Source organism: Phaethon lepturus, unplaced genomic scaffold (assembly GCF_000687285.1).
Source record: "Phaethon lepturus isolate BGI_N335 unplaced genomic scaffold, ASM68728v1 scaffold19577, whole genome shotgun sequence".
Taxonomy (NCBI): domain Eukaryota; kingdom Metazoa; phylum Chordata; class Aves; order Phaethontiformes; family Phaethontidae; genus Phaethon; species Phaethon lepturus.
In genome coordinates this window covers 270-17,539 of record NW_010550003.1, presented here as the reverse complement: position 1 = coordinate 17,539, position 17,270 = coordinate 270, and the positions used below count along the sequence as shown (strand labels likewise).

Here is a 17,270-nt window from a genome sequence, read left to right as displayed (position 1 = left end):
AGCACGAGCCCATGGGAGTCTCGGGCCAGAAGCCAAGATTTGGTTCCACTCCCAGAAAAGTCAACGAAACCCATTTAAAGTGGAATGATTTCATCCTGTACTGCATGCTGAGTGACTTGCCAACATTACTATTAATAGCATGGGTCTATCCCAGGTACAAGCTAATGGAGCGCAGAGCTACAGTATTTCTGTGTAGCTGATCAGTGGAGCCCTGGACTAAAAGATGCTAAATCTGTTACTCGTGGGCAGGTTGTCACTTGCCTTCAGAGTCTGACTGACTGTATGAACTGTCTAAGCGTTTTTCTGTTTAATAAATCCCATCCTGTGATGCCATTCTCAACATCAGCTAATCGCCACCCCATGCTAAAAGAAAGTGGCAGCTAAAATTTGGTGACCCTGTCAAGGACTTCAGGACCTGAGTTGTCACCAGTGCCTTTTATGTGGAAAGTGTTAAGATGGCACAGTGCTGAAAAATGACACAAGCTAGAAAAAAGGGCAGGAACCACTATGTGTTGGGCATGTTAAACATCACACAGCCTGTGATTCTAACTGTGAAGGATTTCTTCTCCCCATCTCCCTCCCTTGAAATAGTTTTTCTTATACCTCAAAACTTTGCCTTTCTTTTCTGCTTCACAGACAAGCAGAACAAATACAGAAATAATCTCCAGAGATGTTCTGCAGATGTTTTTGCTTCTTCAGTTTGTGGCTTTTCCTTCCATCCCAAAGGTAAGTGGAGTGTTTGTTTTGTTTTACAGGGAATACCTGAATTACATTTCATATAAATAATGTGGGTCAAAAGGAAACTATGCTTCTGATTATCCAGCCCACCCAAAGAAAGCTGGGTACAGTGATGAATGTGGCATGGAAGAGAGCAACCTGCATAGTTCCCCAAAACACAGTATGTACATTAACAGTGCAATTCTTTACTTCCTGTTCAGGACCAGAGTAGTTAGCAGTTTTCACTGGCAATGCACCCCACAGGACTTCCAGCTGTGTTATTACCATCCCCGGAACTGCGAGTCTGGCACTTCTTGAATGGTTTATGTTTATGCTTATGCACTAACTGGTTTAGTTCTGCTGTAAGGTCCTTTTTGGTCTAAAATTTGCAGCAAAGCTCCAAGGACTACTAACCCAGCTTTAAAGGGAACGGAAATAAATAAATGCATCACAGCTTTGAGTAACTACGTTGCTCAGCTCCCTACTGTGCAGACTGGGGAGAGGCAGAGGCACTGCCTTTCACCCCCTTCAGCCCTTCACAAAGCAATGACAAACTCTTAACGATACGTTCATTTACACTTTGATTAAGTGAGCACATGACCATACAGGGACACTGCACCATAAAACTTACCTTTTACAGTCCAAAACTCCTGTCTCTCTAGCTGCCTATGTGATGGTACAGATCCATGAGCCTCACAATGCTGGATACCAGCTTTATTGTTCACCCACAAAACATTAATTTTGACATTGTAAATTAGAGTTGAACCTCTGTATGCACAGCAGCTAGGGGTGCTTCAGCCAGCAAAGCTTTGTTGGTGTCTGTGAAGTGCTCGGTGCTCTACCTGTTCCCTTCCGGTGTGCTCGGAGGCTTTACTCCCGACAGTCGCCGCAGGGACCTGCCTGACACTAACCTATGAGGGTGAGAGCATCTTTAGGGGACTAGCAATTAGGGAGGAGGAGCTGTTGGCCAGTAAGATTTGTCTCAGGCTGTCATAAGCAGGAGGAAAATAGAAATGCCTGTTCCTTGTATAGACTGGAGGAGGAGGAGTGGGAACGGGGAGATTGCAGGTTATTATTAAAACTTGTGATACATAGATCTTGCCTGATTTGTCTGGGACATTTTAAGAATATCCTTAAACTACCGTGTGTGCAAACCTGTAGCTATCAGCTGAGGTAATTTGATGTTTTCCAGGTAATTTGATGTTTTTGAGGTAATCTGCACCTTTTCTAGGTGCCAGTTATTCAGCCAAGACAAGCAATGTGAGTAAGTGCTCATGGTTTCAATGATCTACTTGTTTTTAATAACCATTTTATGCAGTTTGTTTGCTTGTTTGAGTACAAGCTGAAAACACAGCTGCAGCTGCATGCCAGATGTGCCCAGCACACCTGGCCACATGTAACAGGACATATTTGTGTCCCCAGGAGGTGCTCCCTGGGTCATGTATCCAACTTGCACGGCCGCGACACAACATCTCTCCCTGGATTTGAGAACCTCACCATGGGATACAACAAATACCTCAGGCCGTACTTTGGTGGTATGTTGGCTGCACACATTTGACCGTGTGAAGAGCAGTCTGTAAAGCTTGTGTGGAGGGGAGAGCATGCTTAAGTCTGTCTTTAGGATGCCCCAGTTTAAAAGGTTGTGTTCCTTTTAAATTAGCTAGTAGCCACGCATGCCCTCCTGAGCATCCAGTGTTGTCTTGAACAGATTGTGCATGCACGTGTGGGGCATGAGAACACGCCCATCTATGAGGTTAAGAATAGGGAATTTAGAAGCTTCAATACCTCCATGAAAGACCTGACAGAGTAATCAAATTCTGCTCTAATTGTACATGCTTTTGTCTAGAATGTGACCATCATGGTTTTCTGCTTTATTTTTGTTCATGTATTTAGTAGATTGCAGCAATTCTCCTTGCCAGAAATATTGACTTTACACTAAAACACAAACTAAACCTGCTTTAAACCCTCCTGAAACTTTAGGGGGTAGACAGCCCCTGAAGGACAGTCAGATATTTAGGAACTTACCTGAGGCTGTTGTCCAATCTGGGTGTCAGGTCTCCCACCTTCCAGGTGAGTGCTGTAACCATTCAGAGGGACGTGTTTCTCAGAATGACATTCTGCACCTGAAAAATATCAATGCAAGTTTAAAACACAGCTATGAAAGTTTTTATTTATATCAATTCTGCTTTTCTGCCAGAACCTATTAATGAAACTATGCTCAAGAGAAAAATTTCCCATCAGTTGTCACCAGGACTCGGATGTTTCCCAGCGCAGCTCCTGCAGACTGACCCTCTGCTACTGGCAGCTTTGAGCTGCTTCTTTTTCTGACCATGGTGATAAATTTCTGGGACAATACAGAATTTACCTGCTTGTTATGCTGGAATGTTTGATTTCTTGCAGGAACAGAAGAGCTCCTCTAGATCCTGTTACATCAGTGAACAGATGCTTCTGAATTCCATAATGGAGATTAACTGCATCTGCACTAGTTTATGCCTACCAGAGCCATAAATGTTAAACAAAAATGCTTAGGACTCTGGTTTGACCTCCTCCAGAGGCCCTGGGTCCTCACAGATTGACCCTCTGGTCATTAATTTGAGTGGGCTTTAAGTGTTTAAATACCTAAAAGCAAGATAGAGGACATGAATGACAGCTATTTTTTAAAATACGTATTTTTGTAGATGAAATATATTTTGGACTGTGGAACAGTTTAAAACAAACAAAAACCACCAAAACCACCTGGAAGGCTATTTAGAAACTGTGTCCCTTGGACTTTCCCAAATGTGATTTGGATGACAAAAAGGAGTCTCAGCAAGCCTCACGAGGAAAGGCATTGCTGTGTTGTCATCTAGGCAGAGAGGGCTGCCTTGGAAAGCGCCGAGCCCCAAATTCATCCTGGGGATTAGCCAAACTGGGCACAACCTGAGAGGAAGTTTGTGTCTTTCTGCTCTGCAGTAGTTGCCTGCTTTGGAGGCCGCTGCCGGTGGGACCCGGCGAGCCCTCGCCAGCGCCCTGCTCCCACGTTTCCTGGGAAGGAGCCGCCCTCTCGTGGTCGCTGCCGAGCCCCAGTGTTAGAAAATGGGGGGCTACCCAGATCCGGGACCTGATGCTCAAAATCTGCTTGTAACTAGAACAGTAATAGAGTAAATAAAAAGAGGCAAAGGATATTGCCTTTGCAACTAGTTTGCAACCCAGTGCATGGTCTCGGGAATCACTGAGTTTCTCTGCCGCAGTTTTTCCGCTCTGAGGAACGGGGATGCCGATTGCTACCTGCTTGCGGAGAGTCCTCCAAGAGCTGCGTGTGAGAACTGCTCTGTACACAGTTTACTGTTCTGGCCGCTGTGCAGGTGTTGTGCGCTGGGTAACGAGGAATAAACTGGCCCTGGCTCCCTGTCGGTAAATGCCGCTGAAATGCTGCTTAGATAAGAACTGCTGATCTTCATAGCTAGTGTTGGTGGATGTTTGCCCTTTGCTACCACTACCAAACACAGAACTCCAGCTCCCTAACAGTGCATCATGACATCATTTGTGAGTCTAATCCTCCAAAACTGTGTCTAACCCTTTGGGCTTCAGTGGTTTTAGAGATAGCGTTGTGTGCATGGGACACTGTGAGCAGCGCCCCAGCTGCACAGCATCTTGAGCAGCTTTATTGTGCCTTTCACTCTTCCTTTTCCCTGCTTAAGCTTTTCTTTCCCTCCACAGGAGGACCTGTTCAAATTGCAATGAGTCTGGACATTGCAAGTATTTCTAGTATATCTGAGAGTGACATGGTAAGTGAAAGAATTTTTATTTTATAAGAGATAAGAGTAGGATCTGCTTGAGAGACTTGTCATATATCCCTGTGTGTTCAGCACAGAAACTGTCGCATTCAAGCTGCTTTGCTTTTCTGTGTCTGTTGACCACTCTCAGAGGTGTGGTAAGAACAGAGCTCATTTAGGACTGCAGACTATGTAGATGCCACAGTAATGTGGGCTTGTAAGTAAATAGAGATGGCTCTAAAGGTCATACTGGTCAAAAACTCAGCACCTCCTGGAAATCAGGCCCCTTGTAAACAGAAAAAAATCAACCCTGTGTTTCCTCTCCCTTACCCTTCTGCGGTGTAGGAGCCCTCAGTGTAGGGTAGGCATGGCCTCTGTTGGACATGCTGGTGCTGACTGAAGACAGAGACGGGATTTCTTCACAAGGAGGAGAAATGAGGTTTTGAGCTGCAACACGGTCTGAGGCTCAAAGGACTGGTCATCACAAGAAAAAAATAATAAAAATTTTCAAATATACAGAGAACATGTTCCCATGACTGATGAGTCTGGTTCCCTACGCTTCTGGTAACAGCTGGATTTCAAACCCTGACTGCTGAAAAATCCTGTTTCAGGTTGACCGAAACTATGGGCAACTTGGGTAAATTCAACAAATAGTTTCAGTCCAAACAGTCCAAAGTTCAGTCAGGAAAAATTTCAACACTTAGTTTCAGCATTTTCAAGAACAGCACTGACTCTTTTTTTTTTCCTCTCCCCAACAAATTAAACAAGGTCACTATTGTAATTTTGATAAAGCTATTCATTTTGGAAAGGGGCAGAAAAAACAAAATCAATTATTCACACACTTTGAACTTAATTAAAGGACCTTGTAAAATAGCCCGTTCTGGAGTTTTTCTTCGTGATGATCCATCTAAATTGCTCTGACCACATGGAAAGCATTGCAGAGGCTTACTCTGTGGCTCGATAAAAGCTGGAAATCCACCAGGATTCTTCACTTTCGTCACTTTACAGCTTTCAATATAGCGAATTATAACGGTGCATTATTTGACATTTTTTTCCTCTGTCACTGGCTGTGAGTAAAATTTTAGAAGTTGCAAAAGCTTAACTGCTAATACCCACTATTTACTTAGACCTTTTCTCTTAAAGCGTTTTACAAATTATAGATCAAATGAAACAGAACTCCTCCTTCATCCTCCACAGACCAGTGGCATATCTGCGGTAAAACATAGCGACTTGATGCTGTTAACACAATCACCAGTAGCAGTCTGTCTGTGACAGATGTTTTGAAAATAAAAGGCATTACTGGTTGCATTTACTTCATCGATAAGGAAGGAAGTGAAATAGGACAACAGTGCCCCATGTCAGACCAGAAGGCTCAGTAAAGAATCATCTTTAGAGCCGAGTATTGTTTATTCTTTTATGATGGGGCCTGCAAAAATACTCCAGTCACTGTAGGGAGATTTTTGGCAGGCTAAGCTCAAGTTAATCCTAACGTCCTTAGATTCAACACTCCTATTAAAAAAGATGCTACAAGTTTTGTTTTTTCATTTGTTTGGGGGTTTTTTTAAGACCTCAGTGACATAAGAGGTTGGATTTGCTCACCTTTTTTCTCCAAAGTACCATTGTCTCTTCCATGATCATGTTTAGAGGATGCGTGTAATATTCCAACTCTAGACAATGACTGATTTTTAACGGCAGTGACTTGCTGAGTCGCCCCATGTGTGCACTTCCCATCTCTTTTTCTTACCTGCAAAATGTGCACAAAAATTTCAATTACAGTAATTGCTCATTAAAAAAAAAGTACTACAAGTATAATCTTTAGTCCTTAAATACTACACCTTAGAGTGTACGTATATGAGAAATGTAATAAGTGAATAAGACTGTGATGAAAATCGATCAGATTTACTGCATGCATTTGAAGCTGAGCTTTGATAGGTTAAACAAACGTGTGTCCTGCCTCTTGTGGCACACAGCATACCCACAGCTATGCTGCATGGGTGTTCTGGATGCACATCCTCACAGGTTTTCTTCTCTTTCCCAGGATTACACAGCCACTATATATTTGCGGCAGCGCTGGACAGATCCCCGGTTGGTCTTCCATGGCAACAAAAGCTTCACGCTAGATGCTCGTCTAGTGGAATTGCTCTGGGTACCAGACACGTACATTGTGGAGTCAAAAAGGTCCTTCCTGCACGATGTCACTGTGGGGAACCGCCTCATAAGATTGTTCTCTAATGGCACTATCTTGTATGCCTTAAGGTAGATCGACCTTTGGCTTTGCTGCTGATGGTTCAGAATAGATTTCCAGGACTATGCTGGCCAGGAGCAGATACCAACTGTCATGGTTAATGAGTTTGGGGTCAACAAGCCAACTGTGACCATACTCTTCTGATCCACTGGCCCCTGTTCTGGCCACCTGGAAATGCCAGTCAAGGATCAGGATTCCCCATTGTGATATGTGCTGTATCCTGAGCACAGTGCCTGCTCGGAAAGCTCACGAGTTTAGGTGTTACCCAGGGGAAGTCAGGTAGAGTCAGATGGAGGCGAGGGAGGACATCATAATGGTGACAGTTTAACAGATAGTTGGAAACTATTTGCTTATCCAGTGCCATGTAGCCAGGATTTCTGCTTTTTAGCAAAAAGCATATTTGTACATGTACTGCAGAAATGTGCACTGTACTTGTGTAAGCAATCCATACAGCATTATCTCTTCTCAGCTCAAAGTAACTGTGTCCCAGTTACTGTAACTGCAAAGTAAGGCTGCTGTAAACGAACTCATTTACCCTCCACGTCAGAGCAAGCCAGAGTACATGTGCAGTTAGTTACTGTGCCTCAGGTAACAAGTGGCAACTTCTTAATATGTGCAAACTGTAGCACTGGAAAACATGTGAATCTACGCTAAAATCTCCCACCAGAGCAAAGCAAAATTCCTCATTCAGTCATACGTCCATCAGTGTGGCTGCAGACAGCGTATCTTCTTAAGGAGGGTTCTCTCTGATTGTACTGGTCCATCCATTTCATAGGTCAAAATTATCTAAATGACAGAGCGGAGTCTTTGTGGTCTAGTTTACTATGAAAGACAGATATATTATTACCTGCTTTTATTGCAACTTTTGGAGTTCTTTCTTGTCCTACAGAATCACTACTACTGTTGCTTGTAACATGGACCTGTCAAAATACCCCATGGACACACAAACATGCAGACTGCAGCTAGAAAGCTGTAAGTATAACATTCTATAAAAAAGTGATTTCTGTTTAAATTTGTTTATTCATACGTAACTATGCATCCTGATTATTTGGTGGCTTTCTGGAGTACACTTTTATTTCTGCAAATACTAATGCTTGTGTTGTAATCCACAGTTTAGGGGATTCCCATCACTGTGCAATTTATATAAAAAGAGTGGTAATAAATCCTATTTTTATTAAAGAGTAGATAGTTCAATTTTGCACAGAAAGGATGAAGTAATAACAGCTGGTTTTCCAAATTCGGTCCCTTTTGCACACACAGCTTCTTCAAAACTAACTTGTGGGGTAAGTGCATGGGATGGAGTACAGCAAGGAACAGCTTTTCACATTTTAGGTACCCACCACCCGTTGCACCTCCCAAACCTCCACTGTAACGAGACAGCGGGAAAGGTGGTTCTTACTAGAATATGAGTTGAACGTGCCTCTACAACTCATGAACTGAAGCTAAGGGAAACCCAGCTTTGTGGTATATGCTTCTCCATGAGGGCTATCTGTTACAGTGATGCAGATGATGGGACCCTTGTCAACAGGAGGAGACTCAGCCTTGGAAATCTCAAGAAAAGGAATAATCAGTGAGTTCTGCTCTCGATGAAATTAAAAGCTCACCCATGGCAAAGCTGGCTGGGGAAGACTCCAGGGAAATTTAGGATACTACAGGGCTTTTACAGAGGAACTCAGCAAGAGCAATGCTGCTGTTCTGTACCTGTGAAGCTCTACAACAAGCAAGCAACCATCTCCCACTTCATGTCACAAAAAGAAACATCTAAACTCTCAGTACTGAAAAGACTAGATTTCAACTTCTAGGGTTGCAGCACGAAGCACCTATGGAAGTACATATCATTTTCACATTTAAATCATATTAGCTCACCATGGTTAACTTTATTACAAAGAATAGCTCCTGAAGTAATAAGGATGGGCCTCTTCTGCTAAAGCACAGCTTGTTTGGGCTGGTCCTGTTTTAAAAGTGATTGGGTCCTACATCATGCTCAGTTGCTGTATAATTTCAATGAAATTACATGCACATTGCCCACTGGAGATTTCATTAGGATAAGTGCCCAGAAATAATGCTATTTAAATATACGCCAGATGAATTAACAACAATCTATCATTTATTATAAAATTTTCCTGAGTGACCACAATTCATAAAACTGCTTAGAAACTTTGAAGAGTCACATGCTTATGCTTCCACACAGGGATTCATACCCTGGACAATTAATTTAGGAGTTCATTGCACTCAAGCTCTGGTAATTTGTGTCTAATAAGAAAACACAATTAGATAAAAATAGAGCTGCAACTGCATCTTATTTCTTCTACCAGGACGAACAGGTTATTATCAGAATCAAAGCATCCCTACTCATTTTCTCAGAGAAAGCCATTTAATAAAAGAATCAAATTAGTGAGATTGATGGGCTTGTTTCCTAAATAAAGTGAAATTTTTGAAGTGAATGGCAGGGTGGTAACTCAGTACAAGCTTTATCCCTCAGAGTGAGGTCCCTCCGTCCAACCTGAGGTCATGCTATGCTGTCATTTGCGTTCCTGGAGGCAATTACTCAGCCAGCATATATGGAGTTTACTGATAACTGCTTCAATTGTTGATCTCATCTGTCCCACCGTTATGAGGCAGATGATACCTAAATATCAGATGCATTGATTTGCCCTCAGTAACTTAAAGCCTTTGGGGATAGGAGGAATGATTTGTAGAAAAAGCTGGTTTTATGAGCAAGTTTTCTGGACAGCACATATAGAGTCAGAAGAGCCTGGTTCATAACCACAGAGCAGTCTCAGCTCCAAGCTCTTGACTAACTGAAAACGCCTCTTCTGGTATTTTTAAGCACTTGAATAGACAGTTCGGTGAAATGCGCTTTTTAACCACTGTGTTTCTCCTGCTCTCCTCTCATGACAGAAAAGACTATGTTTGAGGCTTGACCACTGCAGTAGTTTTATCCTGCTGCATGTAATCAGACTGTGGATGGCAGGAATATATTACTTTTTAAGATGTTAAAATATTTTAAAATAGAAATACTTCACGCAAATGACCGAGTTAGGTTCTTGGCAGCCTTGCATGTTGTGCTTCATTCACAATGGCATATGTTGCTAGTGAAATCTCAACCAGCAGACTGAAAATACAGCAATAAAAGAACAGCCAGTATCCACTCACATAGTGTGACACAGCTAAGAGGGTCTTCGTCCAGACTGCAATGCCTAGGTCGTGTTTCTGTTCCCACCCAGGAGCCAGGGCAGGGCAATAGCTAGGCCTTGACTGGCTAAACCACGGTAATTTGGATCTTTATGTTTCCTTTAGGGGGATATGACGAAAACGACGTTATCTTCACGTGGTTGAGAGGAAATGACTCCGTCCATGGCATAGAAAAGTTGCGGCTCTCTCAGTACACAGTGGAACGTTATTACACCCTGGTCTCGAAGTCCCAGCAGGAAACAGGTAAAGCAGTGAAACAGAAAAGCAAGAAAAGCTCTCAAGTATTTCCCCTCCCGCCTCCCTTCCTTTCTATGGGCCAGTATCTTTTGACTCAAGCCTGAACCAGCAAAGGCTTTAGCAAATCTTAATCTCACACAAAGAGATAGAAAGGTGGTAAAATCCAATTAGCTGCAATCAGGAGATTCTGCAAGATAAAAATCCACAGAAAGATGAGGGTTTATATTGCACTATATTCACTTCCTGGATTTTCAGTTGTTGTTTTTTTAATATTCTCCACTTCTTTCCTTCTCCACACATATCTGAATAAACTCTCTCCCTTCCTCCCAGGTGTGCAGACCATAAATACTGCAGAGAGCCATGTTACAGTAACTGGGAGTAAAATTAACTTTTAAAATATACTTTTGTTTGTAAATTACAATTCTACCATGCTATGAGGGAATAAGATCCCTTTGTACATCAGAATTCAATGTCTTTTTCATTATCAGTGTAAATAGTCTTCTCTCCAATCACAGACACTACAAAAGGGAGCAAAACTTCCTTAGAATGACCAAGTTTTAAAAATAACAATGTTTTGTTGTTTACTGTAGTGTACAAAGCCCATGAACAACATGGGTTTTGTTTCTATATTTCAAAAGGAACTATTGTTTAAACAGCAGAAATATCTCCTGAAAATAGTAGCGATCCAGCCCCAGAACCCTTATGTCAGTATTACGACAAATTGATTTTTAAAAATTGACTGAATTTTTTTGAGCACAAAAAGGCACAGTTATCAAAGATCAGAAATTACTAATGAATACACAGGGTCTAACTCCCTGTGATGATAAGCTATTCAGATGCTTTGGGACATGAACTGGAGCCTGCTGAAATCGAGAGAAAAATCTTTTATTTATTTCTCAGCCATCAGATAAGACTGATCTTGGCAATGCCCCTTCAAAGCAGTTACTGGGAAAAATGTGCTGTGCTGAGTATGACAGACTAGCTGAAAGCATCATCCTGCCTCTATTCTGAGGTAAGACACTGGTATAAAATATTTCCGCTGTGGATTAAGTTCAGGAGCTCCTTCGCAAGCCACGGATTGTTTCAGATATCTCTTGTCCAGCAATGCTGCGTGTATGTGTCCTTTCATCTAGGATATGTTAGAGAGGCAAGAAGTCAAGCTTCTTGCTCTGAAGCGAGAAGTCAAGCTTCTACAACTAATGCACCTTCCACAATTCAGTGCAGCTCTGCTGATGCACATCAGCCAAAAGGCTGTGCTGGGCTGTCCCAATTTCAGTTCAAGGGTCCTTGGCAATCTCACGTTCACTGTGTTTCCTCTTTTCGTGAACAGGCAGTTATCCACGACTGATACTGCAGTTTGAGCTGAGGAGAAATGTCCTTTACTTCATTTTGGAGACTTACGTGCCCTCTACTCTGCTTGTCATGTTGTCCTGGGTTTCTTTTTGGATCACACTGGACTCAGTGCCTGCAAGAACCTGCATTGGTGAGTTATTGCCTGAGGAAGAGAGGAGATTTAAGGAGGCAGGGGAGCCTCTGGGGGCTGGGTAGACAGTAGTTTTCTTGAGCTCTCTGCTCAGTGATAAATGGCCTGCTCATGTTCTGCTTTCACTTGTGATAGTACTGGGTTACCAGTATGAAGCGTGGAAGATGTGCTGTGGCTGGCACAACTTGCCCACCTGCACAGCTGAGAGGAGAGGACAGAGCACATGTTCTTTGTGATGTGCTTTGTGAGGGACGGGGGGGGCACATTTTTTACTGAAAGCAAGAAAAATAAAAGAGCCGAGTGCTTATTGGAGGCAAGCTGCCAAAGGCAGGGAGAGCCTATGTGAAGCTAGTGGCTAGTGCTACAAAAGCATTTCAGTTGATGGATGATTTGGATTTGGTAGGAAGCGATGTGTTCTATCTGGCTGGCAATAGAGAGTCGCAACATGTGCAGGATAGGCCACGCCTTTTCCAAAGTGTCCACAAGAGGTCTTTCCTTTTCTACATTCCAAGGAGTCACGACGGTGCTTTCCATGACAACTCTGATGATCGGCTCACGAAGTTCACTTTCAAAAACCAACTGTTTCATTAAGGCCATCGATGTTTACCTCGGCATCTGCTTCAGCTTCATCTTTGGTGCCCTTGTGGAATATGCAGTGGCTCACTACAGCTCATCACAAAAGTGTGCGGCTAAAGCACCTCAAGAGGTAAAGCCTACTCTACCTTAATAAGCCTAGTTATCTTGGACTGGCAATAATGTCTTCCATTAACTGAATAAGACAAATGGTCTCCCTGTTACGGATACAGTAACAATGCTTCTCCTAATTGTCACTAAATCTAAATTTTTGTGTGCAACAAATGCAGGAATAGCACTGGACCTCTGGGTCTCTGACATGGACTTCGGCACACCAGCCGAAGGAGCAGCAGCCTTAGCTGACAGCCATGTTGGAGTCGTAGGATCACATTCAGGAAGGCACTTTGGCCTACCACTAGAACTGGGTCTGCAGCCCTGAGCTGAGCTCATAGGAGAGCATGACGCACCTCTGTTCCTTTCCAAATGCAGCCAAAGAAGAGCCACTATAACACACCTCTTTGCTCTTCTATGGAATAACTCTGATTAGGACACCGATCTGGAAGGTAATTTCCTCTATCAGAGGAAAGCTGAACCCTTCTTCTTCCCTGAAGACAGCACCAATCATCAGTCCCACAATGTTCTCAGGGGGGTTGTGAAAGTGAATTGTTCAAAGTGCTCTGCTTTAGTGGGAGAAGTTAAACAGTCAAGTATAATTATAGTCGAGTGGTCGTCGAGGGTCCAAATCCTGTCAGAGGGAGAAGAGGTTTCCCACCTCACTGCTGTGTTCCCCAGCCATTAAGTTACTGTGTAGACATGAAGAGATGGATGTCTTGTAGGAGACATATGTTGGGTTTCTCAGTGACATTGAGATCTTTGACAGAGTCTCACTCTAAGTATGTCTAGAAATACAGTGGTGGAAACACAGATATATCTGGAACTTCAGGCACTCCTAAAAATAGGCAGCAGCTGTAAGGCATGTTTGAATATTGGAGGTTTTGATGAACAGATATGAATCTGTGTTCTTTTACATTTATCCTTATGGGTTCCTTATTGATTAAAGCACTTTTCATCTGCAGGAGAAGACAAACCCTAAAATTAACTGTGCACTCTTGTTTCCTAGGGGCCTGCAAATGAACTTACTAAAGAAATGGAAGAAGTCAACATCACTAACATCCTCAACAGCTCCATCACCAGCTATAAACGGAAAATCAGCTTTACAAGCATTGAGATTTCCAGCGATAATGTTAACTGCAGTGGCTTGACCATGAAAACTCATGAGAAAATCAAATGTGTCTTGAGAAACAAAATGCACAGGATTATTGGTTATTTCACAATTCAGAACCCTGCCAATGTAGACCACTACTCCAAACTGCTTTTCCCTTTGTTTTTCATGCTGGTTAATGTGTTTTATTGGGCTTATTACCTATATTTTTAGTAGAAAGTAGTTGCTTCATTCTCCTACTTCAGCAGGAGAGGAATCTTGCCAATGGGCATCTAGGTATTCTAACCACAGTGATTCCAACGTGGACAAAATGCTCTGTTGTGTTTCCTGAGGTACAGAGAGAAGAGTGTGTGAGGTATGCAAGATGCAAAGCCTCGGTGCTTCAGCATTAGCAACATTGACTCTGGACAACTGCTTGTTCAGCTGAGTGGCTGTGCTGGGCTCTTGTGCTCATACCTGTTTTTCATTCCAGCATCCAGCCTCTCACCTGGCTGGAGAGGGGTGTGTAGGACTGCACGTGGCAGGCCACAGAGCACTACAGGTGGCAAAATTATCTTGGTAGCCTGAAGCAGGTTGGAACCTTCTAGTTTAGATCTCCAAGAGGATGTAGGATTATAGCTGTTATTCTTTGTTTGCCAGAGATAACAGTAACAGAGGGACTGTGGTTGCTGTCTCCATAGTGCCTTTGTTCAAGTAAGAGAACCCAAAGGCAGCAGCGTGCCCTGTGCAGAGGAACGGCTCCCGTGCACTGTGCTTCCTTGTCCCAGCAGTGATGTGGTGCCAGTCCAGTGAATTTGGTGGTGCTGGTGTCAGTGCAGTAGTATGCCTCATTGCTTTTAGTACTTGTCAGACTCACTGAGGTAATCCTCACTTGCTGAACTTATGCATCCCTGAGACAGAGGTGTTTTTATTTGTATAGAGCTGCATTTTTTCAGAGATTTGGGAATATGAAGTATAGGCAGCAAAACTGTTTTGTAAACCATATTTTACACTTTTCCTGTTGTGCTGCAGTCGAACAGGTTCTACCACCTTCCATGTCTTCCTCACAAACAGATTATTCTTCATTCTGGAGGGTGCCTCCTTCAGCTTTCACTGCTATAAGCAGCTCTTGTTTCTTGCCAGCCATATGCAAGAGTGGCCAGTTTGTCATTCCCTCTTTTATATGGCTGCGCAGCTGTGGCAAGTGAGCAGTGCTGCTGGGTGAAAAACACATGCATGGGCTGGGGTACAATGATCTAAATCAGCTTTTCGCTATTTTAGGCTGAAACAGTGTTACATTTCTGTAGAAATTCAGATTCTAAGTGGGCTTTGGAAACTGCCAGTCAGCTTTGTTTATCCTGCAATCAGCAGGACTGAGAGCTTTGTTGTAGAAATAAATTAAATCTGTGGCACACACACACTTATGTTTGAGAACAAAATGCCGTTTGGTACTATGTAGCTTAAGGCTACTGGAAGTCGTTATTTCCCGATTTTAAAATGAACGCTTTATGGCAGATTCCTTCCCCCTCCCCTTTGTGGTCTATGCAACTTTCATAACTTTGAGGGTGTAATCCTGCAGTTATGTAGGCAAAATGGTAATTGCCTGCAGCGGCTACCATTCAGCAGGGGGTTTGGTGGGGCAAGATCTCTCAGCATGTAGCTTATATTACAGTATCACACACGCAGTGTTTGCTTAGTATGAGAGTCTCTTACTGGGGTTTCCTACAGAAGGTGGGCAAAGCACACGAAACTATAGATTTTTTTACTTTAATAACTTTTTATTGAACCACTTCACCATACTATATTGTGAGGAATCTAAACCATATATTCATAAATCATAGCTTTTACAAAGAGCAGCTCAAGAAGGCAAAGGGGAATGGACTGACAATGGCAAGTGAATAAACACAAACTCCAATAATGAAATGTTGGCTTGTATATACTGGCATTTAAAGTCCATTCCATAAAACGTAATAAAGTGAATGTTTGCGATATGAACACAAACCCCCAGAGAGATCCTCTATTAAAAAACCAAAATCATTACCTTCTTTCTGTGTCAATGTCTTTCTTTAAAACCCAACTAAAACACCCTTATGCGTTCTGCACCGGCTGCCAAATGTTAACGTTAACAAAAGGAATTTCTTCACGCATTGTAGTAGACTGCCACTCTCAAGCCTTTGTTTCATTAGATGCAGCTTTCGTTACAATTTTGCTGCTTGGAAGTTGCTCAGGTCTTGGAACAAGTTATACCTCTGTGCAGAAAAATGCTTTATTGACCTGGCCTAGCAAACAGCATGTTGTCTTGAAAAGCATCAGCTGTCTATTCTCATTTATTGCTGATTTGGAGAACTTCAAGAAGGAAGGGAGGGACAGAAGGTAGTAGAGGAAGGAGGGTTTTTTCGGATACCTTATGAGAATGTTCTTAAAGAGCTATTGGCTTGGCCAGGGGAAACATCTTACTTCAGGAACCCCTTAAAATTTAGGAAGTATGGACTACTCCTGATTTATTTGGTCCTGCACATAATTTTCTCTCCTATTTATGGACTTCACCACTTTAATACACCTTACACGATTGGTAACTTCAAGAAGAAAGGGAGGGGACAGAATGTAGTGCCTTATGACAATGTTCTTAAACATATAGGGCTACTATATAGCCCTGCTGTAACACAACTAACTCTGGCCTCAGTGGGGTGCACAGAGAGTGGTCTTAAGGCCATTTCAGTGGCCCAACTGATGCTCGGCAAGGACCGGATATGGCAAGTGAAGAGACAAAGCAAGCAGGCCACCTAGCCTCTATCCTACTGCAGGTACATCAGACATGTCAGAGAGACCAAAACTAATCTTTGCTAATAAATCCTACAGTGAAGCAAGTCTTCTTAGCTGCACTGCTGTCCTGGAGCAGCCTGGTGTTATTACTGGCGTTGCTGTCATCCCACACATGCCCCTTGCAGAGGGCAGCGACAGATGAGCATTGTGAGTCCACGTGTGTTCTCCAGAGCGGTCAGGATGAGGCACCGCACAATCCCAAATCTTTCCTGTCTCTTTCAGGTGTTGCCTAACACAAGCTAGAAGCACCACTGAATTGAAGGTGAGATTTTCATATCTTGACAGGTGTGGAGCGCAGAGCAGCTTCCTTGTTACTGGTGTGCAAAGATAAGCCCTGGTATCTTGACAGCTACCAACTGAAAATCAGCCTGTCTCCACAAAGGACTGGTGCGTAACATGCAAGCTGCAGGTGAGAATACAGCCACAGGTAAGTACTACCCACAGCTCTGTTCTGCTTAAGGGGTCAGCCTTACTTAGGCTCTATAGGGAACAGGAGGGGTTTTGAGGAGCAGCCTACCCTCTGAAAGAACCTCTAGGGTGATGCTTCCTGAGCTGGGAGCTATTTCACCTCCCACTGACCACATCTGCCCAAGAGCTCTGAGGGAACTTGTCAACACAAATCTGGAGAAGCCACAGGACAGAGTTACCCCTACATTGACTAATCTACCATAGTGCCAGTTTGTTTGTGCTCTTGGCAGAATGTGAATGTATGGAGGAAAAGACTGACTTGCTTTTTGAGATAATTCTGCTTTGCAGTGATGTTCTGGTCTGCTGTAACCTTTGCTTACATATACTTCCTAAAGCTGCAGCTTACGGAATCTCTGTCTCTTTTTAAGAACATTTGCACTTTAAGCCTTTGTGGAGAAATGCTTGTGAATCGGTGTGAGCATAGGAAAGCATGATGGACAGTGAGCAGCAGTCAGGTAATGCAGGTAACTTGAGGAGCTTTCAAGAGATGTAAGTGCTTGTACTTGGTGCAACCCAGAGGAATATAAAGCCTCATGATGTGCTATGGAGAGTCATCCTAGCTAGCACAGGGAC

General features: G+C 43.0%; 1 protein-coding gene across 2 annotated transcripts; it reads left to right on the top strand.

Annotated features, from left to right (window-relative positions):
* The first annotated feature begins 670 nt into the window (after nt 1–670).
* On the top strand, nt 671–13,640 carry GABRP (gamma-aminobutyric acid (GABA) A receptor, pi). 2 transcript variants are annotated; one of them, XM_010290428.1, is made up of 9 exons: nt 671–726; nt 2,140–2,252; nt 4,417–4,484; nt 6,511–6,728; nt 7,607–7,689; nt 10,018–10,155; nt 11,480–11,632; nt 12,145–12,338; nt 13,326–13,640. In XM_010290428.1, exons 1-9 carry the CDS (start codon nt 671–673, stop codon nt 13,638–13,640), a joined length of 1,338 nt encoding a protein of 445 aa, XP_010288730.1. The 2 variants fall into 2 exon arrangements, with proteins under 2 accessions (XP_010288730.1, XP_010288732.1); XM_010290430.1 differs by lacking the exon at nt 671–726 and having other exon boundaries at nt 2,195–2,252; nt 12,145–12,326.
* Nucleotides 13,641–17,270: the final 3,630 nt, after the last annotated feature.